The sequence below is a fragment of the Coregonus clupeaformis genome, chromosome 5 (genome assembly GCF_020615455.1).
Source record: "Coregonus clupeaformis isolate EN_2021a chromosome 5, ASM2061545v1, whole genome shotgun sequence".
Classification (NCBI taxonomy): Eukaryota; Metazoa; Chordata; class Actinopteri; order Salmoniformes; family Salmonidae; genus Coregonus; species Coregonus clupeaformis.
The window spans coordinates 42,241,953-42,268,100 of NC_059196.1; the positions used below are offsets into that span (position 1 = coordinate 42,241,953).

The window sequence follows — 26,148 nt, forward strand, 5'->3', positions numbered from 1 at the left end:
GAAAGGTCGCTGGGTCGAATTCCTGAGCCGACTAGGTGAAAAATCTGTACATGTGCCCTTGACCAAGGCACTTAACCCTAATTGCTCCTGTATGTCGCTCTGGACAAATGTAAAATGACTGCTCTTGTTCCTGTGGGTGAATGTACACTCTCAGAGGCTCAGTCTGTGTGAGTGCAAATTGTTGACAAAAGGTAACAGCGACAGCGGTGATGTACAGGTGGCAATTCCTCGCTTCACTAGAAGGTGACAGACAGGAAGAGAGGAGTGACGGAGAAAAACAAAACAGCCTAGAGAAACCCAGGTGAGAAATGGTCAGGTCATCGCCTGGTCCCAGATCTGTTTATGCTCTTGCCAACTCCATTGCTCATTGTAAAGCCATACGTGTTTGGCACGACAATAACAAGTAGTTGGCACGGTAGCACAAACACACTGGTAGATGGGTAATAAGCTAGAGAAGGAGAAATTCCGTTGTTTTGACACAAGGTACATTTTTTTTTTAAACATTTTTTTGTCATTTAGCAGACGCTCTTATCCAGAGCGACTTACAGGAGCAATTAGGGTTAAGTGCCTTGCTCAAGGGCACATCGACAGGATTTTTCACCTAGGGGGGATTAGAACCAGCGACCTTTCGGTTACTGGCACAACGCTCTTACCCACTAAGCCACCTGCCGCCCCGCTAGCTAAAGTTAAAAGGAGCATTTCGGGAAATGCTTTACCTAACAATCGTTGTCCAGATCACGTTAAGAACATGTGGGACTGTGAAAACAGCTTCCAAAATGTTCTGTATTTCAAAAGCTACAGTGCCTTCAGAAATTATTCATACCCTTATTCAGTCCTAAATTCTGGAACGTTCCTTTAACATTAGTTGGCAGTAGTTGGCGGAACCTGCGTCAAAACTCTGGAACGTCTCCTCCTTTAGCCTGTTACTGTTCTACACATTCTGACATGGGGCATAGAGAAAATGTTGCAGTTTTAAAGCAAGTTTCCTGCAATTCTACACATTTTGCCACAGGGTGGAGAGAAATGTTTGCAGTTTTTAATGTCTGAGTGAGACTGACTAACAAAATCAAATTGGGGTCCCACGGTCGGTAATTCGACCATGATTCCTACAAGTTTAGATAGACTTAGATAACTTACCAATCTAAAAACAAATGCGGACATGGGCAAATTGAGTGTCTGCATGTGACTGACATTAGAGAAAATGTGCTGATGCACAACCAAATTGCACCTTGTGTATTCTGGGAGATATAGAACTAATTCTACTAGAAACGACAGTATCAATGAACATGTTGTGGAAAATGAATGCTCAGTTTCTGTCGCGCGTGGCATTGCGGTACCATTTTAGCCGCAGATTTGTGCTAGCGGTCTAGTCTGAGTTTTATAAATTAGCAATGAGCATTAAAAAGACACATTTATATAAAAGGAACTGGCAACTCATTCTCATTCTGAGAAATAAGCATCTTCTTATCCAGGTAGGTCACTTGATTTCAACATCTAAAACAAAGTGAACAGGCTATGTTGTTCAAACAGTTGGAGACGGACATGAGGGTGTGTTCATAACAGTTGAACTGTTCCACCTTGTTAGCAAGAAAATAGATCAAAATCGTCTAGACTTGAAATATAAAGATCAGCTGGCTACTCACTAGCACGTGGGCTTGTGCTTGGAGATTATTTATGAGACCTGTGTTCATTTTCTATAATGCCTGCCACGAAGAAGTTGATCATTGGTTCTGGTCAAATTTAACAAAAAATTGCATTTTTCATACACAGACTTGAAAGTGATTCAGTGATTTTTGCACCAAAAAAAAAGCCAGTTAAACTATTTTGATAAAATAATTGTATTATTATTGGGTCTTATGGTTGTGGAAGGTATACATTTACAAGCCCTAAATTCATTAGATTATCCCTGACTGTTGCAGTGTATTGGCCTTTAATTGTGCAACAATGATTATTTAGAGAAAATGTTTTTGTTTTTTTAAAGGGGCCCTATAAAAAGGGGGCCTCTAACTAACCCCCTGAATACCCCCTCTTCTAACCAGTGTAGTAACAATGAGTGCGATTACATGCACACAATAATTTGATTATTGCGAATAGTCCGATTAACATAATAGTTCATTTAAAACGTTTACATGCTTTGCAAGAAGAACGATTTCCCTAATAATTCTGTTTCCATGGACACATCTGAAATCAGGCTACGTGATGGCACTCTGATAAATGCAGAACATGGGCAATCAAAATAAACCTACTACAGCGAACATGTTATTTTTGGGAAGCATATTTTATTCTAAAAACAACTTTAAGACACATACATTCAATTGTTCTGATCACACTTCACTCGTAAATTTATTTTAACCTTTTTAACTAGGCAAGTCAGTTGAACAAATTCTTATTTACAATAGTGTGCCAAACCGGACGACGGCTGGGGCCAATTGTGCGCGCCGCCCTATGGGACTCCCAATCCACGGCCGGTTGTGATACAGCCTGGAATCGAACCAGGGGGGTCTGTAGTGACGCCTCAAGACTAAGTGCAGTGCCTTAGACCGCTGTTTCGCCACTCGGGAGGCTGGTGCTGGCACATGCGCATATAAATACACCAGCTTAATGCCGATTAAGGTGTTTAACATGTCCCAATCATTTGTAGATTGCGCCCAGTAGCGTATGCTTACTTTGATTTTTGACCCAGTACACCCGATTAAGATAAGCGGAGAGTGAGGGGGTTTGCATGACTAATGCCATAATCACCGCACTACTGCCGTAACAGGTTTAATATTGAATTATTAGTGTGCAAATGGAAGACCCATTTGCGACCAAGCTTCTGACTGATGTATTGAGATGTGCTTCAATATATCACATCATTTTCCTTCCTCATAATCTTGCCATCTATTTTTGTGAAGTCCCTCCTGCAGCAAAGCACCCCCACAGCATGATGCTGCCACCCCCGTGCTTCCACGGTTGGGATGGTGTTCTTCAGCTTGCAAGCTTCCCCCCTTTTCCTCCAAACATACTTGATGTGTCAGGTATGGCCAAACAGTTATATTTTTGTTTCACATCAGACCAAGGGCATTTCTCCCAAAAAGTAAGATCTTTCTCCCCGTATGCAGTTGCAAACCGTAGTCCAGCTTTTTTTATGGTGGTTTTTGGAGCAGTGGCTTCTTCCTTTGCTGAGCGGCCTTTCAGGTTATGTTCGATATGGGACTCGTTTTACTGTGGATATAGATACTTTTGTACCCGTTTCCTCCAGCATCTTCACTGGTCCTTTGCTGTTGTTCTGGGATTGATTTGCTACTTTTCGCCCCAAAGCACGTTCATCTCTAGGAGACAGAGCGCAGTCTCCTTCCCTGAGCGGTATGGCCGGCTGCGTGGTCCCGTGGTGTTTATACTTGCGTGCTATTGTTTGTACAGATGAGCGTGGTACTTCAGGCATTTGGAAATTGCTCCCAAGGATGAACCAGACTTGTGGGGGTCTACAATTTTTTCTGAGGTCTTGGCTGATTTCTTTTTCATTTTCCCCATGGCGTCAAGCAAAAAGCCTGAGTTTGAGGTAGGCCTTGAAATACATCCACGAGTACACATCCAATTGACTCAAATGATATCAGTTAGCCCTATTAGAAGCTTCTAAAGCCATGACATCATTTTCTGGAATTTTTCAAGTCAGCTTAGTGTATGTAAACTTCTGACCCACTGGAGGTGTGATAGTGAATTATAAGTGAAATAATCTGTCTGTAAACAATTGTTGGAAAAATTATCATGTACAAAGTAGATCCGACTTCCCAAAACTATGGTTTGTTAACAAGAAATTTGTAGAGTGGTTGAAAAGCGAGTTTTAATGGCTCCAACCTAAGTGTATGTAAACTTCCGATTGCTTCAATGTTTTACTTATTATGGACTTCGTATGCTTTACATTAGTTATCTTGTTCTTATTAGTTGTTGTTAGTTGTTATTAGTCCCATCCTTCAACTCCACTTTCAACACCTCCCATCTTTCTCGGTTTCTATTTGCCTATATATTTCCTAACCGTACTGTGATGTTTTACCAAAGCTCTGAACCCTTCTATTCTCATTGTTTCTACAGATTGTAAATTGAAAATAATTTTTTTGCTAAAAGTATTATTATATTATTGATCAATTGTACTATGACTTTTCAGATCACCCAGTAATGCTATCTGCAGGGTTAGCTCCCATCCTTTAGCCAATAATAATTTTAAATTGAAAATTCCAAGTTTTGAATCCGGGACGTGGTTTTTGCGTATCAGTTCATAACACTATGCCATGGAATCGGGGTGGCGTCACAAATCTCTTCCCAGCTATTTTGCAATCTATATGGGACGGCTGTCAATCCTTTGGTCCTTAAATGAAACTGGTAATTTTTTATTTATCACAGTTTTCTTTAACCAATTATGTTCTTTAATGGAGGGCAGACAGACAAGTTCCCTTACTTTTTCCCCCTTCCACTTTCCTCTTCCATTTTTTGCGTGTAGGCTGCAATTTGTTTGGTTGTAATTTTGGGTAGAAGCAGACATTTCCATATGTTTTTGTTAGCTGCATGTGCGACATAACTCCACCAGTCCTACCTATGATATCATTTACGAAGATTATCCCTTTTTTAAACATTTTTCAAAAAAATGTTTTCTCAATTTCATATTTGGTTTAACCACAATATTTGTTACATTATTTGTTCTGTCGTTTCTGGAGAATTAAATTGAAATTTGCAACCAACTTTCTATGGGTTGTTTTAGAAATAGTGATATTTGGGAGATGATTGCCTTTTCAAATAACTGAAAGTGAAGAGGTTGTAATCTGAATAAAGGGGAAAAGGCCATTCTTGAACATTAGGTAAGACAATCTTACTAATCTGCTAGAGAACCCAGTTCGGATTTAAGTATAACTTTTGTATGCTGAAACTTTTCAGTGATTGTGGTCTAATGCTTTAATATTTAATAATTTCTGTCCTCGAATTCATATTCATTATATAAATAGCCCGTTAGTTTAGTCTGGCTTGCCGTTCCAAATAAAATTGAATATTTTTTTCTCTTATAATTTAAAAACTATTCGTTAGGTGTAGGCAAGACCATAAGCAAATAGTAAACTAGGATAATACTAAAGAGTTAATCAGGGTGATTTTTCCACAAATTGACAGGTATTTACCTTTCCATGGTAGCAAGATCTTATCTATTTTTGCTATCTTTCTATTAAAATGTCTTCGGAGTAGATCATTTATTTCCTTGATATGTATTCGGTATATCCACATCACCATCAGACCATTGTTATTGGTAACCTACAAGGTAATGTAAAATTGTATTTTTGTGAGTCCAATACGTAATATAGTACATTTATCAGAATTTGGTTGTAATCCAGAGAGGTCAGAAAATGTATCTAGTTTTCCCCCTCTCTGGGGCTGTGGAGGAATTCAAGTCCTGGATTTCTAGTCCTTGATATTATTGTTGGATCTGATTTTAATAGTCCTAACATTTCGATGGCCATAATAAATAGATATGCGATAGTGGACCAACCTTGTTTCACTCCTCTTGACAGTTTAAAACTTCCCGGAATAGGCATTATTTACTATTTTACACCTAGGGTTACTATACATGATTTTAACCCATTTTATAAGAATTTTCCTAAATGTAAGCGCTCCAGGCATTTATATATAAACCCCATGGTACTTTATCAACGCATTTTTAAGGTCTGCTATGAATAGTAGGCCTGGTTTCCCAGATTTTTCATAGTGTTCTATTGTTTCCAGTACTTGCCTTATATTATCTCAATGCTTATCTTCCTATGTAAAAAACCCGTCTGATTAGAATGAATAATGTCCGACAATACCTTTTTTAGTTCTATAAGCTATACATTTTGCTGTTTTTTGCATCCCCAACACTGAAGTGTAAGGGGCCTCCAATTTTTTAATGGACTTGATCTTTATATTTTCCACTTGTATCCTGTTTCAGTAATAATGAAATCAGACCCTCTTCTTTAGTGTCCCATAATTCCACCCTTACAGGGTGGATTAAAACATGCTAATAACGGTCCTCTGAGTATATCAAAAAAGGTTTGATAATTTTGTGCTCCAGGGCCACAATATTGTCAGTGTGACCCCCTCCCCATGTGTTACTGCAGCCAGTGTCACCAGCACTGCCACTACCTGGGTGGGCGTACTCCACCGGCTAGGTACAAGGTCGTCAAGGTTCTCATTAGCAGCTTTGATAATTTCCTTGTATATTATGCTCTCCCATCAGGGGGCTCTGGCTTTGTAGGACCAACCCTGCCAGGCAGGCTCAGAATCTTGAGGGGGCGGTGCTGCTCAAGTAGGTCTCTGACCGCATTTATTTCTCTGTTTAGGCTGCATATTCACAGCAGGTCCATAAAAGAGATGGGAACTTCTCTTTGGTGTATGGGTCGCTCAGGTGGGTGTCTAGGATATAGGGTTGGGGATCGTTCCATCATGATAGGACAATAAAAAAATAGATTAGATGTATACTATATTTAAAAAATGTATATCCCTCATCTACACAAAATTGAAAGCTCTCTCTCACAACCCCTGCTCACAGACACACGTTGGTTCAGGGATAGGCAACCATTTCCTTTCTCACTCACTTAACGCCACACTTTTCCAAACACAAAAACGCACACCACACCTTCCATCACAATACATCCACACGTACCCACATACTGTGCCTTCTATGTCTTCTGTTTGCTATGTTTTTATCTCCACTATGTTGATTGAGTACTTGTGTTCCAATTAGTTGTATTTGAAGATGTATTATTTTGCTTGTTATCTTTTCTTGTAATACCGTCTTATCCCTTTATAAAATACTATAAATACTATGAATGTGCTTTATTATTCCAATCCCTACCATGGCTAGTATTGGGTGTTCCATTATTCGACTCCTCTATTAGAACTTTCAGAATAGCCATGGAGTAATCTTTGTGTCACGGAACATTCGGGTTGTCAACATACAGTTTATCGACAACGAGGGCATCTTTCTCAACTAATGGTTAAGACGTTGGTTTCCAGAGCTGGAGACCAGGGTTCGTATCCCACTAGTTACATACACATGCAGGGTAACACCCCTCCACTCCACGACCCAAGTTAACTCACTTCTCTCCCTGCAGCTTGTTGGTCTTCACTATCAGATCCTGGGTCTGCTCCTTGGCTGCCTGTTGAAACACACAGAGAGACCCATTAGTGAGTACAGTTCTCCACAGTCACCTCAGCTGAAAGCAATTAACAAAATACAGGCTACAAATAATGTCTGTGTCAAGGGCCCGGGTCAAAAGTAGTTTACTATATAGGGAGCTATTAGAGTCTGTTCTGAAAGAGCTTTACAGTAGCTAGATACCTTCAATCAGCTGGTCATCTCTTCACAACAGGTGCTTTACAGTAGCTAGATACCTTCAAATCAGCTGGTCATCTCTTCACAACAGGTGCTTTACAGTAGTTAGCTAGATACCTTCAATCAGCTGGTCATCTCTCCACAGCAGGTGCTTTACAGTAGCTAGATACCTTCAATCAGCTGGTCATCTCTTCACAACAGGTGCTTTACAGTAGCTAGATACCTTCAATCAGCTGGTCATCTCTCCACAGCAGGTGCTTTACAGTAGCTAGATACCTTCAATCAGCTGGTCATCTCTTCACAGCAGGTGCTTTACAGTAGCTAGATACCTTCAATCAGCTGGTCATCTCTTCACAACAGGTGCTTTACAGTAGTTAGATACCTTCAATCAGCTGGTCATCTCTCCACAGCAGGTGCTTTACAGTAGTTAGATTTTTTATTTATTTTATTTTATTTCACCTTTATTTAACCAGGTAAACCAGTTGAGAACAAGTTCTCATTTACAACTGCGACCTGGCCAAGATAAAGCATAGCAGTGCGATAAAAACAACAACACAGAGTTACATATGGGGTAAAACAAAAACAAAAATCAAAAAAATACAACAGAAATACAATTAATATACAGTGTGCAAATTTAGCAAGTTATGGAGGTAAGGCAATAAAATAGGCTATAGTGCAAAATAATTACAATTTAGTATTAACACTGGAATGATGTGCAAGAGATGATGTGCAAATAGAGATACTGGGGGTACAGATGAGCAAAATAAATAACAATATAGGGATGAGGTAGTTGGGCGGGCTAATTTCAGATGGGTGTACAGGTGGGCAGTGATCGGTAAGGTGCTCTGACAACTGATGCCTAAAGTTAGTGAGGGAGATAAGCGTCTCAGCTTCAGAGATTTTTGCAGTTTGTTCCAGTCATTGGCAGCAGAGAACTGGAAGGAATTGCCGACAAAGGAGGTGTTGGCTTTGGGGATGACCAGTGGATATACCCGCTGGGCGTAGACTACGGGTGGGTGTTGCTATGGTGACCAATGAGCTAAGATAAGGCGGGGATTTGCCTAGCAGTGATTTATAGATGGCCTGGAGCCAGTGGTTTGGCGATCGAATATGTAGTGAGGACCAGCCAACAAGAGCGTACAGGTCACAGTGGTGGGTATTATATGGGGCTTTGGAGACAAAACGGATGGCACTGTGATAGACAACATCCAATTTGCTGAGTAGAGTGTTGGAGGCTATTTTGTAAATGACATCAGCGAAGTCAAGGATCGGTAGGATAGTCAGTTTTACAAGGGCATGTTTGGCAGCATGAGTGAAGGAGGCTTTGTTGCGAAATAGGAAACCCGATTCTAGTTTAACTTTGGATTGGAGATTCTTAATGTGAGTCTGGAAGGAGAGTTTACAGTCTAACCAGACACCTAGATATTTGTAGTTGTCCACGTACTCTGGGTCAGACCCGTCTAGAGTAGTGATTCTAGTCGGGTGGGCGGGTGCAAGCAGCGTTCGGTTGAAGAGCATGCATTTTGTTTTACTAGTGTTTAAGAGCAGTTGGAGGCTACTGAAGGAGTGTTGTATGGAATTGAAGCTCGTTTGGAGGTTTGTTAACACAGTGTCCAATGAAGGGCCAGATGTATACAAATGGTGTCGTCTACTGAGGTGGATCTGAGAGTCACCAGCAGCAAGAGCGGCGTCATTGATATACACAGAGAAAAGAGTTGGCCCAGAGAATGAACCCTGTGGCACCCCCATAGAGACTGCCATAGGTCCAGACAACAGGCCTCCGATTTGACACATTGAACTCTATCTGAGAAGTAGTTGGTGAACCAGGCGAGGCAGTCATTAGAGAAACCAAGGCTATTTAGTCTGCCAATAAGAATGCGGTGGTTGACAGAGTCGAAAGCCTTGGCCAGGTCAATTGAAAACGGCTGCACAGTACTGTCTATTATCGATCGCGGTTATAATATCATTTAGGACCTTGAGCGTGGCTGAAGTGCACCCATGACCAGCTCGAAACCGGATTGCATAGCAGAGAGAAGGTACAGTGGGATTCGAAATGGTTGGTGATCTGTTTGTTGACTTGGCTTTCAAAAACTTTTTGAAAGGCAGGGCAGGATGGATATGGGTCTGTAACAGTTTGGATCTAGAGTGTCACCCCCTTTGAAGAGGGGGATGGCCGCGGCAGCTTTCAATCTCTGGGGATCTCAGACGTTACGAAAGAGAGGTTGAACAGGCTAGTAATAGGGGTTGCGACAATTTGGCGGCTAGTTTTAGAAAGAAAGGGTCCAGATTGTCTAGTCCAGATGATTTGTAGGGTCCAGATTTTGCAGCTCTTTTAGAACATCAGCTGTCTGGATTTGTGTGAAGGAGAAGCGGGGGCATGGGCAAGTTGCAGCGGAGGGTGCAGAGCTGGTGGCCGGGGTAGTGGTAGCCGGGTGGAAAGCATGGCCAGCCGTAGCAAAATGCTTGTTGAAATTCTCGATTATTGTAGATTTATCGGGTGGTGATAGTGTTTCCTAGCCCTCGTGCAGTGGGCAGCTGGGAGGAAGTGCTCTTATTTTCCATGGACTTTACAGTGTCCCAAAACTTTTTGGAGTTAGTGCTACAGGATGCAAATTTCTGTTTGAAAAAGTTAGCCTTTGCTTTTCTAACTGCTTGTGTATATTGGTTCCTAACTTCCCTGAAAAGTTGCATATCACGGGGGCTATTTGATGCTAATGCACGCCACAGGATGTTTTTGTGCTGGTCAAGGGCAGTCAAGTCTGAGGAGAACCAGGGGCTATATCTTCTTAGTTCTGTATTTTTGAATGGGGCATGTCTATTTAAGATTGAGAGGAAATTACTTTTAAAGAACAACCAGGCATCCTCTACTGACGGAATGAGATCTATATCCATCCAGGACCTGGGCCAGGTCAATTAGGGAAGGCCTGCTCGCTGAAGTGTTTTTGGGAGCGTTTGACAGTGATGAGGGGTGGTCGTTTGACCGCGGACCGTTAGACGCAGGCAATAAGGCAGTGATCGCTGAGATCCTGGTTGAAGACAGCGGAGGTGTATTTAGAGGGTAAGTTAGTCAGGATGATATCTATGAGGGTACCCATGTTTACGGATTTAGGTTGTACCTGGTAGAGTTCGTTGATAATTTGCGTGAGGTTGAGGGCATCTAGCTTGGATTGTAGGATGGCTGGGGTATTAAGCATATCCCAATTTAGGTCACCAAGCGTACGAACTCTGAGGATAGATGGGGGCAATCAGTTCACATATGGTGTCCAGGGCACAGCTGGGGGCTGAGGGGGGTCTGTAGCCAAGCGGCAACAGTGGGGAGATTTATTTCTGGAAAGGTGGATTTTTTAGAACTAAAAGCTCAAACTGTTTGGGCACAGACCTGGATAGTATGATGGAGCTCTGCAGGCTATCTCTACAGTAGATTGCAACTCCACCCCCTTTGGCAGTTCTATCTAGACGGAAAATGTTATAGTTGGGGATGGAAATTTCAGAATTTTTGGTGGCCTTCCTAAGCCAGGATTCAGACACTGCTAGAACATCAGGTTGGCGGAGTGTGCTAACGCAGTGAATAACTCAAACTTAGGAAGGAGGCTTCTCGATATTTATGTGCCAGAAAACCAAGACTTTTACGGTTACAGAAGTCAATAAATGATAGCTCCATGGGAGTAGGAGTGATACTGGGGCTGCAGGGCCTGGGTTAGCCTCTACATCACCAGAGGAACAGAGGAGGAGTAGAATAAGGATACGACTAAAGGCTTTAAGAACTGGTCTTCTAGTCGTTGGGTACATAGAATAAAGGGGGCAGTTCTCCGGGCGTTGTAGAAAAGATTCAGGGCATTATGTACAGAAAAAGGATATGGAAGGATATGAGTACAGTTCAGGTAATCCTGGGTGTTGGGTAACAATGAAAGAGATAGCATCATTGGAGGCATCGATTGGGACGGTCTCGGCGTGTATGGGGGAACAAAGGAACTATAAGAGACAGTTTGAGAGGGACTAGGGGTTCTACATTGAAATTGTATAATAAGAACTAACCCAAACAGCAATAGCAAGCAAGGCATAATTGACATAGGAGAGAGGCATAAAGCAGTCACGTGTTATTAGAGAGAGCTAAGACACAACTGGAAATAGCGATAACGTTTGGGCTAAGACTAAACAGAAAAAACAGGACAGAGTACCGTGTAAAGGAACAGTCCAGCAGGCATCAGCTGTGCAGCTGAGTGATCATAAGGTCCAGTGAACAGCAATATGTGAGTCCGAGACGGTTCAAATTGGTGCTTCAGCACAGCTAGCAGGGAGCTAGCAGGCTAGCTCAAGGCTAACTGGTGCTTGCTATATGGCAATGGTATCAGCCAGCAACAGGTTGCAGCTAGCTAGCTGGTTGTGATGATCCGGCGCTAGGGTCCAGTGATTCCGGCAGAAAGTCCAATAAGCTATGGGTCGATAGCACGTTGGGTCGAGTAGCTACGCTGTGCAGACTGGCGTCAATTGTCCAGGCTAGCTAGAGCTGGCTGGTGGATAGTGTGGCCACGGACAAAGATGAAGACGCTAACAGTGACTAATAACACGTAGCCATTTAGTTGCAGCTAGCCTAGCTAGGTTGTGATGATCCGGCGCTGGGGTCAGTGATTCCGGCAGAAAGTCCAAATAAGCTATGGGTCGATAGCACGCTGGGTCGATGGCACGCTGTGCAGACTGGCCCGACGAATTGTCAGGCTAGCTAGAGCTGGCTGGTGGATAGGTGTAGGCCACGGACAGTGTGGAGACGCTAACGGTAACTAATAGCAGGGTAGCCAATTCAGATTACGGCTACACACGTTTCAGCTTACGGTTCTTGATGAAAGTTATAAAGGAAATAATAGAATCCCTTTCCACGTTGGGTGAGGCGAGGTTGCAGGAGAGTATATTTAGTTAAAGAGTGAAAGTAAAAAATTTAGAAATATAGACAAAAAAAACAAGAAACGGGATATTTACACAGGACGAAAAATAAAAGCGACCGTACTGCTACGCCATCTTGGAGATACCTTCAATCAGCTGGTCATCTCTTCACAGCAGGTGCTTTACAGTAGCTAGATACCTTCAATCAGCTGGTCATCTCTTCACAGCAGGTGCTTTACAGTAGTTAGCTAGATACCTTCAATCAGCTGGTCATCTCTTCACAGCAGGTGCTTTACAGTAGCTAGATACCTTCAATCAGCTGGTCATCTCTTCACAACAGGTGCTTTACAGTAGTTAGCTAGATACCTTCAATCAGCTGGTCATCTCTCCACAGCAGGTGCTTTACAGTAGTTAGCTAGATACCTTCAATCAGCTGGTCATCTCTTCACAGCAGGTGCTTTGCAGTGAGTAGCTAGGATACCTTCAATCAGCTGGTCATCTCTCCACAACAGGTGCTTTACAGTAGTTAGCTAGATACCTTCAATCAGCTGGTCATCTCTTCACAACAGGTGCTTTACAGTAGTTAGATACCTTCAATCAGCTGGTCATCTCTTCACAACAGGTGCTTTACAGTAGCTAGATACCTTCAATCAGCTGGTCATCTCTTCACAACAGGTGCTTTACAGTAGCTAGATACCTTCAATCAGCTGGTCATCTCTTCACAACAGGTGCTTTACAGTAGCTAGATACCTTCAATCAGCTGGTCATCTCTTCACAACAGGTGCTTTACAGTAGCTAGATACCTTCCAAATCAGCTGGTCATCTCTTCACAACAGGTGCTTTACAGTAGCTAGATACCTTCAAATCAGCTGGTCATCTCTTCACAACAGGTGCTTTACAGTAGCTAGATACCTTCAAATCAGCTGGTCATCTCTTCACAACAGGTGCTTTACAGTAGCTAGATACCTTCAAATCAGCTGGTCATCTCTCCACAGCAGGTGCTTTACAGTAGCTAGATACCTTCAAATCAGCTGGTCATCTCTCCACAGCAGGTGCTTTACAGTAGCTAGATACCTTCAATCTACTGGTCATCTCTCCACAGCAGGTGCTCATGGCCTGGACGTCCTCCTGCACGCTCTCAAGCTCCTAGGAGGAAGCCAAAACATGTCAAATAGACAGTCAGTCAATCAGTCAGTCAGTCAGTCAGTCAATCAGTCAGTCAAACAGACAGTCAGTCAATCAATCAATCAGTCAGTCAATCAGTCAGTCAACCAATCAGTCAGTCAGTCAAACAGACAGTCAGTCAATCAATCAGTCAGTCAGTCAATCAGTCAGTCAACCAATCAGTCAGTCAAACAGACAGTCAGTCAATCAATCAGTCAGTCAATCAATCAGTCAGTCAATCAGACAGTCAGTCAAACAGACAGTCAGTCAAACAGACAGTCAGTCAGTCAACCAATCAGTCAGTCAAACAGACAGTCAGTCAACCAATCAGTCAGTCAGTCAGTCAATCAATCAAGCCTGCAAAGGTTATCAGGGCTTCTTGCAGAATTGAACAAGCAAGTAGCCATCTAGCTATATGTATTACACTGTACCAGTGTCGTAGTAGTCGAGTCCAGGACTCTGACTGATTTTCATGACTTGTGACTCGACTTGTGACTCGACCAATGGTGACTCGGACTAGTGAATTGTATTTGCACTTGAACTGGATATAAAAAAAAGGGGGTTTATGAGCGTGCAGGCTCTATTTTCGGCCCCTGCACCCTACTAAAGGATGTGTGTTTGATCACGCCGACTACTGGAACTGAATCGGCTACCATGATAAGCAGAAAATTAGCAGCGCTGGGTTCTGTTCTCTAGCAGTGGGAAAGACGCTTACCACACCCGGCACACTCGCATACGTCAGCTGGTGAGCTGGTCGGGGGAGCAGCCATGATTGTGGGCAGGCAGGCTCCCTCCAGCTCCGAGAAATCATGGGGCTGGCACGTTGCGCAAGTGACTCCTCTTGCTTCCCCGTAACCACCAGTCACCAGCTTACTATTTAGCTTTTGCCTGGTTAAGAAACACAACCTGCTTTATGAAATTGAAAACACTAGTAGAGTTTAATAGTAAACAACAGTCTAGCTATTTCTCTCTCTCTCTCTCTCCCCTTGAGGAAAGAAAAGTAGGTTGTTGGGCTCCCGAGTGGCGCAGCGGTCTAAGGCACTGCATCGCGGGGTGCTGAGGCGTCACTACAGACCCCCTGGTTCGAATTCCAGGCTGTATCACAAACACGGGCGTGATCGGAGTCCCATAGGGGCGGCGCACAATTGGCCCAGAGTCGTCCGGGTTAGGGGAGGGTTTTGCCTGGGGGAGGGACTTTACTTGGCTCTAGCGACTCCTTGTGGTGGACCGGGCGCCTGCAGGCTAACCTAGGTCGTCAGGTGAACAGTGTTTCCTCCTACACATAGGTGCGGCTGGCTTCCGGGTTAAGCGGGCGGGTGTTAAGAAGCTCGGTTTGGCGGGTCATGTTTCGGAGGACGCATGACTCGACCTTCGCCTCCCGAGCGCGTTGGGGAGTTGCAGCGATGAGACAAGATCGAAATTGGGGAGAAAAAGGGGGTAAAATACACCCAGAAAATGAAACATTTGTCATCTCACTCTAACCTCCCACTTTCCCCACTGCATCCCATAGCCAGTTCTGACAAGTCTCCCTTTAGTTTTCACTCTGCAACAAAAAACCTACACAAATATCTGTGGGCAATTACAAATAAAGTAACTGAGAGCCAGACTTACCACTCATTTATGTGAGGTAGAACTTGCGAGGTAGTGATGAATAGTAAATTAGTTGGGGGGTTTTTATGAGAGCGTGGCAATATACTGCCATCTGGTGGCGACAAGAAACAATTGCATAATAAGACTAGCATAAATTGATGGACTCTTAACCGACTCGTGACTCGACCATTGGTGACTCGACCTTCAGCCATAGGGACTCGTGACTCGAGCACAGGGGACTTGACTAGAGGTTTAGTGACTAGACTACAACACCGCATTGTGCTAGCTAGCGTGAACTGAAGTGCAATGTAATTATACAGCTCAGCTGGTAGAGCACGTCGCTTGTAACGCCAGGGTAGTGGGTTCGATCCCCGGGACCACCCATACACAAAAAATGGATGCACGCATGACTGTAAGTCGCTTTGGATAAAAGCGTCTGCTAAATGGCATATTATTATTATTATTATACCTTTTTAAACGCCGCCGGAAATGACACACCAGGTTTAAAAATGGCAGCTAACATAACTTCCGCCAACATGGCAGTTTGGTCGCTAACTTTATTTCAAATTTCAAAAGGTCCAACCCGATGTAATATCAACTAAATCACGTAATTTGAAGAGATGAAGTCGGATTTAGCTGATTGAAGCACGCACATATTGCTAGCTGATTTCACATATTGCTAGCTGATTTCACATATTGCTAGCTGATTTCACATCATGTACAACAAAGTGCTTTAAAGGCATATGCATTCAGTCCCCTGTAGTCTGAAGTCTAGTTAAACGTTAGCTAGCTAGCTACCTCTTTGACATCTTTAAATATCCTGGCGAACTCTTCGTTGATGTTCAGGCTCCGTCTCTCAATGTCCCCCCGCAGGTTCCGACGGGTCCGAAGACTGTTCTCTGTGAAGAACACCGAGAGAGCCTTCAGAGCCTCCAACATCTCCTACAACACAAGAGGGATGTTATCATTGCGACGTTGGCTAATACTGGATCAGGGATCAGCTAAAGCTGGCAAATAAATGTAGTAGCGCTCGCCAGTTTGTAGTCCTAAAAAACTGAAATGAGTTAGCCATGGTTCGTTGGTCAAAGCCTATGGGGGAAATGAACGTTTTTTTTTGGAGGGGTTTTGGATAAACACCGAAAATAAGGTCTGTGGTTAACACAGGCTTTGGATATCTTGTTCTATGCGATAATATCAGTCAGTTAACATTAACTTTATGAATTATGAAGCTTATGTTCTTGTTTTGATTACATAAATGCTTAAAAATTCACAAAGTGACGTTAGATGATGAACAAAACTTGTACGATTTTACCACAGACCTTATTTTAGGCGTTTATCCAAAAACAACATTCATTTCCCCGTGGCATAGGCTTTGACCAACGAACCATGGCGGAGTTAGCCTCCGTTGCTGCTTATAAAAAGACGTCATTACTAATGGTAAAATTATGGTACAATTAGGAATTAAATATCAAATTAAATACAGAAATCAATTAGCTACTAAGGTTAGCTTGCTAGATAGGAGATCACAAGTGCAATATGCGCTGCTCCTAGCTAGCGTTGAGATTTTACCAGTCATTTGCGTAAATGAAAACTGGGAGGACTCGACTTGGTCTTACCTTGTCATTATCTAGCCTGGTCTCCAGAATTTTATTGAGTTTCCTAGACAGTGGGTTATTCTGCTGAGAAGGCGCATTGCCACTATTTTGAACAGTGGTTTCAGTTGACATTTCGACTTTATTCTCTGCCATTAAACAATCCTCTCCACGTCAACCAGGAAGATGTTTGGTGCGTCGGCAATACATATCCGGGTAGATACACAGACAACAAAGGCAACAATGTTCCGCTTTGTGTAGTGCATCTTTATTACTACCAGTAGTATACTTTATTATTCGATTACAGAGTAACAATGTATGCTGTGTGCATGAACCCCCTTACAAATTATATAATTCATATTGTTTATATAATATGACGTCATAAAGAACCTTATGGTAAACAAAGGAAACACATGGGATTACTTTAAAAAAATAGAAAAGACCAACAGAAATAATCTTGTGAGGGTCTGAAAACCCCACAATGACACAGAATAAATACATTGGATAGCTACAGTAAATTCCAGATATTATTGTATTACATGGTAAAGGAACTGGATTGTGTCCTGCTCCGTGTTCCCTCTAGACATCTCAGAGGGAAACACAAGGTTATGACTTCCAGTGGTCTCTCGCACATTTAGGGTGGGAGGGCCAAGAAACCTGAGGTGGCAGAACGGAGTGCTCGGGTTGGGGTGTAGGGTTTGATCATAGCCTGAAGGTAGGGAGGGGCAGTTCCTCTTGCTGCTCCGTAGGTATGCGCCATGGTCTTGTAGTGGATGTGAGCTTCGACTGGAAGCCAGTGGAGTGGGAGCGGAGGAGCGGGGTGACATGAGAGAACTTGGGACGGTTGAAAACCAGGCGGGCTGCAGAGTTCTGGATAAATTGCAGGGGTTTAATGGCACAAGCGGAGAGCCCAGCCAACAACGAGTTGCAGTAGTCCAGACGGGAGAGGACAAGTGCATGGATCAGGACCTGCGCCACTTCCTGTATGAGGTGGGGTCGTACTCTACGGATGTTGTAGGAGCGAGTCACTGCTTTGATGTTTGCAAAGAACGACAGGTTGTTGTCTAGGGTCACACCAAGGTTATTTGCACTCTGGGAGGGCGACACTGGAGTTGTCAACCGTGATGGTGAGGTATTTGAGCGGGCAGGCCTTCCCCGAGAGGAAGGGCAGCTCCGTCTTGTCGAGATTGAGCTTGAGGTTGTGGGCCGACATCCAAGTTGTGATATCTGCCAGGCACGCAGAGATGCATGTTGCCACCTGGGTGTCAGAATGGGGGTAAGGAGAAAGTAGTTGTGTCATCCGAATAGCAATGATAGGGAGAGACCATGTCAGGAAAATAGCTTATCAAGGTGTCAAGGTCATTGAGGAACTCTCCAAGGGCACCCGGTGGGCGATAGATGACAGATTGAGTGGACAAGTGACAGTGACAGCATTGAATTCAAATGAGGAGATGGACAGGTTAGAGAGTGAGAAAATAGAAAATCTCCACTTAGGAGAAATGAGTAGCCCTGTGCCACCACCACGACAACCAGATGCTCTCAGACTATGAGAGAAAACACAGTCAGGATGAAGAAAGAGATCAACTGGAGTAGCAGTGTTCTCTGGGGTGATCCATGTCTCCGTCAGGGACAAAAGTCAAGGGACTGAAGGGAAGCATAGGCTGAGATGAACTCTGCATTCTTGACCGCAGATCGGCAGTTCCAAACGCTGCAAGAGACCCGGAATTCCATATGGGTTGTGCGCGCAGGGTGCACTAAATTAGAAGGATTGTATGCAAATGTAGCCCAGTTCTGATTTAGAAATAAAGCGTATAAGGAAACTAACGTTGCATTATAATGCCATTCAATTCCACAATCTCAAGTTTCTCAAGGGTTTGTGAGAGAGTTGGAGAGAGAGGGGGAGGGGGAGGAGAGAGAGAGAGAGAGAGAGAGAGAGAGAGAGAGAGAGAGAGAGAGAGAGAGAGAGAGAGAGAGAGAGAGAGAGAGAGAGAGAGAGAGAGATTATACAAGTGGACTATAGACAGAGAGAGGAAGAGACAAAGCGAGAGGGTTTATTACTCCGCCCAAAATCTGTCCACGAAAATAAGACCACGAAGTGAGGAATTTTAGTATGGAGGTCGAATTTGACCAACAAAAAATGGTTAGGTTGTTACGAATATAAGTGGACACACATGGCATTTCAGCAACTTTGAAAAAACTACTTAATATATATGCCTGTTGTTCACATGCGTATCTGCCCTCTCATTGGCTAGAATGGTCCCACCTGATCTCCCTCCTCCCACCTGTCCTTCATCTTTGAGGACATGTTTTTCAAATTGTTAGAGCGGTCACTTGACTATCTTGTCAATATAATAGATCATCTTTGGTATATAGAGCAATATAAATTAGTAATGGCATCTTTATAGGCACTAACAGAGACTAACTCTGCTATGGCTCGTTGACCAAAGCCTATGGGGAAATTAATTAACTTTTTGTAGGCTTTTTGGATAAATGCCGAAAATAAGGTCTGTACTAAACACAGGCTTGGGGAGATTTTATACGTTTTGTTCTATGAGATAATCTTCATCAGCTAACATTCACTTTTTGTGATTTTTTTTAAGCATTTAGACTAATCAAAACAAGTAAAAAGCTAATGATGCGCTATTATGTAAAAAAATGAAAACTACACCTCAGGTCGCATGCCTTTGATGTCTAGCTAAAAGGCTTAGTTTACCTTATCAGACGGACCCCAAAGTCTCCTATGGACAACATAATTCGGGAACCTATAAAACAAACACCATCCCGCTATAGAGATATGGTTGCAGCCTGGAGCAAAACAATATAACGTTACCATCCTTTGCGTTTTATTCTAGCTGGTAAGCAGCCGTTTTAAGCATTTATGTCATTTTAAAAACACAAAAGGCTTCCATAATTCATAAAGGTCATGTTGCCAATGACTGGAACAAATTGCAAAAATCTCTGAAGCTGGAGACACTTATCTCCCTCACTAACTTTAAGCATCAGTTGTCAGAGCACCTTACCGATCACTGCACCTGTACACAGCCCATCTGAAATTAGCCCGCCCAACTACCTCATCCCTATATTGTTATTTATTTTGCTCATTTGTACCCCAGTATCTCTATTTGCACATCATCTCTTGCACATCTATCATTCCAGTGTTAATACTAATTGTAATTATTTTTGCACTATAGCCTATTTTATTGCCTTACCTCCATAACTTGCTAAATTTGCACACTGTATATTATATGTATTTCTGTTGTATTTTTGACTTTGTTTTGTTTTTTACCCCATATGTAACTCTGTGTTGTTGTTTTTATCGCACTGCTTTTGCTTTATCTTGGCCGGGGGCCTGTTGCACAAAACTAGGATAAGGGATTAAGCCAGGATATCTTGGTGATCCTGGCTCAATTGATCCGTAATCGGTTGCACTAAAGATGGATAGGGGGCAGGAGGATATGTTATGGTATAAATTACCATGGAGATTTATTCTGTGGAGCTAGCCTGCTCCAGACCAGGCTAAATTCCAGGATCTATTTAATCTCATCCCTAATGTCCAGTCAGCAGTCACCACAAATGGAAACCAATAGTTATTTCACTGCTCACTATACATTGTTATCACATATAACTAGACCCACTGTCATTATTTAAACGTTTGTGATCATTAATTTCAATGATTTTGGATAAAAAATGATTTTTAGATGATGTTGCTATCATTAGATAATTTTACAGTTTCCCATAGACTATAAGGCTATATATAAAATGATAGAATATTAGGGCCACAGAGGGGAAAAAAACACAAGTCATAATATTGTAACCAGTTGTTTTAAAGGAGGACAGTTGTTAAAATGACAGATGTGGGGCATTTCGTGAAATTGTACTTCAGTATGGTTTCATAAACAAAGACATGCTGATGTGCCAGAATATTAAGTATCACATTGTCATAAGTATCAAAACTGTAAAAACAATATGTGTAGCTTTTCTGCAGAAAGAACCAGCCTCATAAATTTATGACTTTATCCTTTTTCTTCAGTGTGGCCCTAGTACTCGTCATATAAACAAATACACATTCCATATGAATATAAAAACACAATGTAACATTATGTTCCTTTATTGAATAAGGACAAAACAAAGCAGGTAAACCATCAGCTCCTTTCGAAACTGAAGTCACAGTGACTCTACAAGATGGAAAGCACAGAATCCAAGCATATTATACAAAATGATACATACACATTCAAAGGGTCTGTATATAACACACCCTGCATGTCTGCACACTAAAATAAATGCAGGACAAATCCATACACATCAACTGAACAGACAAATGAATGGATGCAGTAGCCTCCCTGCAGCCTTGTATTACACACACAGTATACCGCACAAACATCATAAGAGGCCAAATTCGTAAAAAAACGAACCCAAAAAAAACCCAAATTCCTCTGCCACCGCAGGTTATATTTAACCAAAATTGAAAGCACACATACTAACTAAAATAATTCAACACATATTGGTCCCTCAGCAGCCGACCACTGTCGTCATCAGGAAGATTGCCGGATTGTCCCAGTCCATGGCTGGTGGCACTCTGGGGGCCCTCTCCTTCCTCAGGCAGGCCACATTGTGGAGGACAGCACAAGCCACAGTAATATCACATGCCCTAACAGGGCTGACCCTTAATTTGTGAAGGCAGTGAAAGCGTGCCTTCAGGAGCCAAAGGTCATTTCAACTCCTGGCCCTGGTCCTGGCTGGGCATGGTTGTAGGCCTGCTGTGCTTCCTGGGGGTCTGTGAAAGGTGTCAGGAGAAAAGGCTGGCAGCCATACCCCCTGTCTCCCAGCAACACACCAGAGAATTCACCTGTCAACACAAAATCTCATCATTACTACCTCATAAACACAGTGATATTCTTGACACAGCCATGATGGTTATAAATAGGGGTTGTGTGGCTTACCTTGTGATAGGCACTGATAGATTTCAGAGGCCGAAAGATTCTGGAGTCATGGACTGAGCCAGGCCATTTTGCCACAACATTGCTGATCACACAGTCAGCATTGCAGACCATCTGAAATCATAAGATGAGGAATATTACACCAATCAATGCACATCACTGGCAATGCAGAGTGTTCGTCAATGGACAATATCAAAAAGTTATGTTCACCTGAACATTAATGCTGTGAAAGGATTTCCTATTCACAAAATCGGCCTCATGGGCACCTGAGGGGGCTTTTATCCTTATGTGTGTGCAGTCCATCACCAATGACATTGGGGAAACCTGTCACACAAAGTAATGAGTATCCTACTATGTGTTAACAGTTGTCCTGTAATTTGTAGATCCTCTTACCTGCAATCCTATAGAACTCCTCTTTGATGTCACAGAGTCTTCTGTGGCCAGGGAAGGAGATGAAGACATCTGCTAATGCTTTGATAGCCAGACACACACTCCTTATTGTGCGGCAAATTGTGGCCTTGTTCAGCTGTTCTGCATCCCCCACTGAGTACAGGAAGGCTCCACTAGCAAAAAAGCGCAAGGCCACACAAACCATTTGCTCCACACTCAGTGCATGGCTCCGTGCAGTGCGGTGCTTAATCCTGGGACCCAGTAGTCTGCATAGATACCTGATGCCATCTGCAGAAAACCTGTATCTTTCATATAGATGGTCATCAGGGAAGGCCAGTGGGTCCAACCGGTCCCTGAAGACCCTTTCTCGCCTGAAGGCTCTCCTCAGCACAAGTGCTTCTTCATCCACCACATCTCGCACGAATGGGCATGCCATTGTCAAGAGCAGAAAGGAACACACAATTTTGGGTCTTCATATAGGCTAGTGGCCACACCTGGTGCTGGGGGGGTGGGCAAAAGAGGGCGATGCCTTATAACGATGACTTGGTTGTACTGATTGCTGGGAAAATAAAAAAAACCTTAGAAAGATGCCACCGTCCTGTGTGCTCACAATAAGAGCTCATATGTCATGGCTCACTTGACTTTACGAGAATATACCTAATTTTATTTTGAGCTGTGTCATCTTCTTGGAGCTGGGGGAGGAAAGAAAAATAATGATTAATACATTTGTGTTACAGTTAGCATACAGTGTACATTGAAGGCATATCTCACCCTCCCCTCTCAAGTTTTTTTATTTCAAGGTCCAGTTTCCTAATTGTCCTCTTTTTTATTTCGGACTCCAGTGCAAGATTTTCCATCTTTTTCTTCTTGTACTGAATGTCTATGTCTGCCAGTTCTATTTGGCGCCGGAGGTGGTTGCCATACAACTTTCTGATAGCTTGTGAGCTCTGTGAACACAATACAATTAGCGCAGCTGGAATTTGGCAGGATGTAGTGTCCTTTTATTAATACGCACTATGTTGCCAGGCTGGTTTTCCCACTGTATAGCATCTGGGTCCTGTAAAAGAAATTAGATTTTTTGATTTTGATGAGGACTCCCTCACCATTGTAGAGTAAATAGTACTTTCACAGTCTTAACATGATACCTCATGCCTTCTGGAATCCAGAGATGGTCTCCTCCTCATCATCGTCTCCATCATGTGCTGTTGCTGCTGCACTGGGGCCTTCACCCTATCACATTTAATCGGATTCATATTGAAGCTAGTAGACAAGACATGCCAGGCCTACAGTATGCCTTTGATGGAGTACTCACTGGATCAGCATCGTCTGGTGCTTGTGCTGGTGGCTCTAACAGGAACACAGTGCTGCCAGACACTGCAAGGCAATAGGTAAACCAAAGTCAGACAGTCCAAATTGATTCAATATGAATGTGGTTTGTATCCCATGTAGAGATGGAAGGACATACCTTGAATGAAGCGGGTGGCATCTTGGGAGGAACCTATGCTTGTCTCTTTCCCCCAGGGATCCCCTCTAAGACGGGCCTGCCTTTATTTAGCTCAAGGCCATGTCCTCTGCTGGGGTAAGGTCAGCCTTTGGTGACCCACCACCCCGTGCCTTGTCTGTGGGTATTCTTTTTCACTGCTAAAACAGTACAGACAATGTGTGAGCAGGCACCTTCTGGGTACAATATATGCTTGTGCTTTGTTAAATATTAGTCAGGGACCATACCATTCTGCAGAATGTTCTTGTATTTGATTTTGACCTGCTGCCATGTCCGTTTTGGCCCGTTCATGTTTAATCTACACACACACACACACACACACACACACACACACACATTTAATGGAGTCACACTGCAAAAAAATTACTTGGTATTTTTGTCTTGTTTTCAGTAAAAATATCAAACAATTTATCATAGCTTTATACAGTGTGATGGAGTTACTTTACACAATTTCACTCATATCTGCAGTGCATTTCAATTAAAAATTTAACCGTTTCATAATTACAGTACAACTGCATTTTTTGGAGATGTGAATTAAATATTTGAATTGTAATTGTGATGTTTCAGCGGAGTGGTGAGTGTGTAATTGTGCACTACTTACGCATTCAGGCGGTCTGCAATACTTTGCCACGCTTTTCTCTTTGCTTTATCACTGTGGCGGTGTTGCCTTTCTTCTTAATTATATCTTTTACCTCCTCGTATGCCTCCATGAGGATTTGTGCTTCCGACGGGGAAAAGTACGCGGCTCTAGTTGCCATGGTAAATCAGTTAATCTGTGATCTGTGGCGGGGTCTATTTGAGTGAGCCGTGAGCGCGCACCTATCCAGGATTGGTTTCACCTGGCTTAATGAATCCGTGTCTGCTCATCCTGGCTTGGTCTTTGTGCAACCAATTAAGCCTGGACGCACATGTTTTGGCTTCATTGAGCTCAGCTGAGTCATTTATCCCGGATGTCTTAATTCTACTTTTGTGCAACAGGCCCCGGGTCGCAGTTGTAAATGAGAACTTGTTCTCAACTGGTTTACCTGGTTAAATACAGGTGAAATAAAAAAATATTTAAAAAAAAAATATTATCTCATAGAACAAAACATATAAGATCTCATAAGCCTGTGTTAACCTCAGACCTTATTTTAGGCGTTTATTCCCAAAACCATATTCTTTCCCCATTCACTTTGCATATAGGTATGAACGGCTGAATTAACCCGAGGTAAATAATTTCCGGTTTTTAGGACTACATGCTGGCGAGCTCTATGGCCAACGAACTATGGTAGAAAATGCTAACTCATTTCCGGTTTTTAGAAGTACACGCTGGCGAGCTCTATTCCGAGCCGCACGGCCGCCTCTGGATGGAGGGTTGTGTGATTGATGCTCCCCTCTGGAGCGTGTTTCACAGACTCTCGGCTCACGCCTCCACAAGCTCACAACACTCGGAATGTGGTTACGCGGTTGTCTCCAGCTCCAACTCCAGCCTTTCTCCTTCTCTGCTCACAGCAAGAGAAAATATTTCGGTATTGCCAACTCCTACATTGCTCCTCAACGCTGAAAGTTACAGGTTATTATTTTTTTTTGCCGATACCATTGTCTATTTTGGGGATATTTTTTAATTTGTTTTATTTTTGGTCGATTTGTAAAGTTAGTTTCAGCTTTCGGGTTTTTGGTTTTCTACGCGAATGGGAATTAAGACCAGAGGACTAATCTAACAACCAAGTCTTTCATCATGTAGGCTAAGTGGTCTTTTTATGTGTTACTTTGTCGTGTATTTGGAAAAATTCTTAGATTTGCAGATTGTGTATTCTTTACCCGAGTAGAGTTCAGCTTTGTCACACAGGCTTGTCCCCGTCCCCCACTCTTCACGTCCTGCACGGGCTACTCTGTGCATACCACCATACGGACTTCGGAGTAGCTGGCCATGCTTGATAAATAGCGTATCAAACGTATTTTAATAATCTACTAGGCTAGTGCATAACACATTAGTGTGCGTAAAAATGAAAGGGACAGTCATCGCCTATTCATGATTATTACGGTTTCTTCACCAGAGCATCATCTAACCAGCATTGCAAACCAATAGGCTACACTACACTGGAGACTGGAAACCTAGATTAATAGGAGACTGGAAACCTAGATTAATAGGCTATTGTGAATGTATTATGGGAGGAATATATATATATATTTTTTTTTAAAAGATGAATCCCCTTTGTGTTACATTCTCAATTGTCTTTGATGCTCTTGCGCTCAGTCCTGCGTGCTCTTTCTCTCTGCTTGGTAGAATTCTTCCCATGCAGCAGCTGAAGTTGTCTGTGAGAATGTATTTTAATAAAGTGAGATGCATTGCATTTTTGTAATAGCATATATGATTTAGCCTCTTTTTCATATTTATTTGGAACAGTGTTTGCTCTTGTGAATGATGCCTTCACTTGCTGGTCAGAGCTAGAAAACTCGGACATTTCGACTTGCTAACTCAAATCAAATTAAATTTTTCTACATGCTTCGTTAACAACATGTGTAGACTAACAGTTAAATGCTTACTAATGGGCCCTTCCCAAAAATGCAGAGAGAAAAAAAGAAATTATAGACAAATAATAGCACAACGAATAAATACACAATGATTAACGACAACTTGGCTATATACACAGGGTACCAGTACCGAGTTGATGTGCAGGGGTACGAGGTAATTGAGGTAGATATGTACATATAAACTCACCAAAAAAAGAAACGTCCTCTCACTGTCAACTGCATTTATTTTCAGCAAACTTAACATGTGTAAAT

General features: G+C 42.7%; 2 protein-coding genes across 5 annotated transcripts in view; one reads left to right on the forward strand and one right to left on the reverse strand.

Annotated features, from left to right (window-relative positions):
* The window catches only part of cog6 (component of oligomeric golgi complex 6), a 115,346-nt gene extending 98,594 nt beyond the window's left edge, over positions 1-16,752 (reverse strand). For both annotated transcript variants that reach the window (XM_041876752.2, XM_045214527.1), the window contains exons 1-4: positions 16,579-16,752; positions 15,761-15,904; positions 13,283-13,354; positions 7,096-7,154 (exon numbers count right to left, since the gene is read on the reverse strand). In XM_041876752.2, the coding sequence (XP_041732686.1) occupies positions 7,096-7,154; positions 13,283-13,354; positions 15,761-15,904; positions 16,579-16,710 (407 nt within the window). In that variant the 5' untranslated portion in view covers positions 16,711-16,752. The remainder of the gene's footprint in view (positions 1-7,095; positions 7,155-13,282; positions 13,355-15,760; positions 15,905-16,578) is intronic.
* A 7,964-nt stretch (positions 16,753-24,716) lies between these two features.
* LOC121566863 (LHFPL tetraspan subfamily member 6 protein) overlaps positions 24,717-26,148 on the forward strand; it is a 133,420-nt gene continuing 131,988 nt past the window's right edge. Inside the window, exon 1 of one of the 3 annotated variants that reach the window (XM_041876754.2) lies at positions 24,717-25,101. The gene's annotated coding sequence lies outside the window, so the exon portion shown is untranslated. The remainder of the gene's footprint in view (positions 25,102-26,148) is intronic. The other 2 variants (XM_041876756.2, XM_041876755.2) reach the window with 2 other exon arrangements.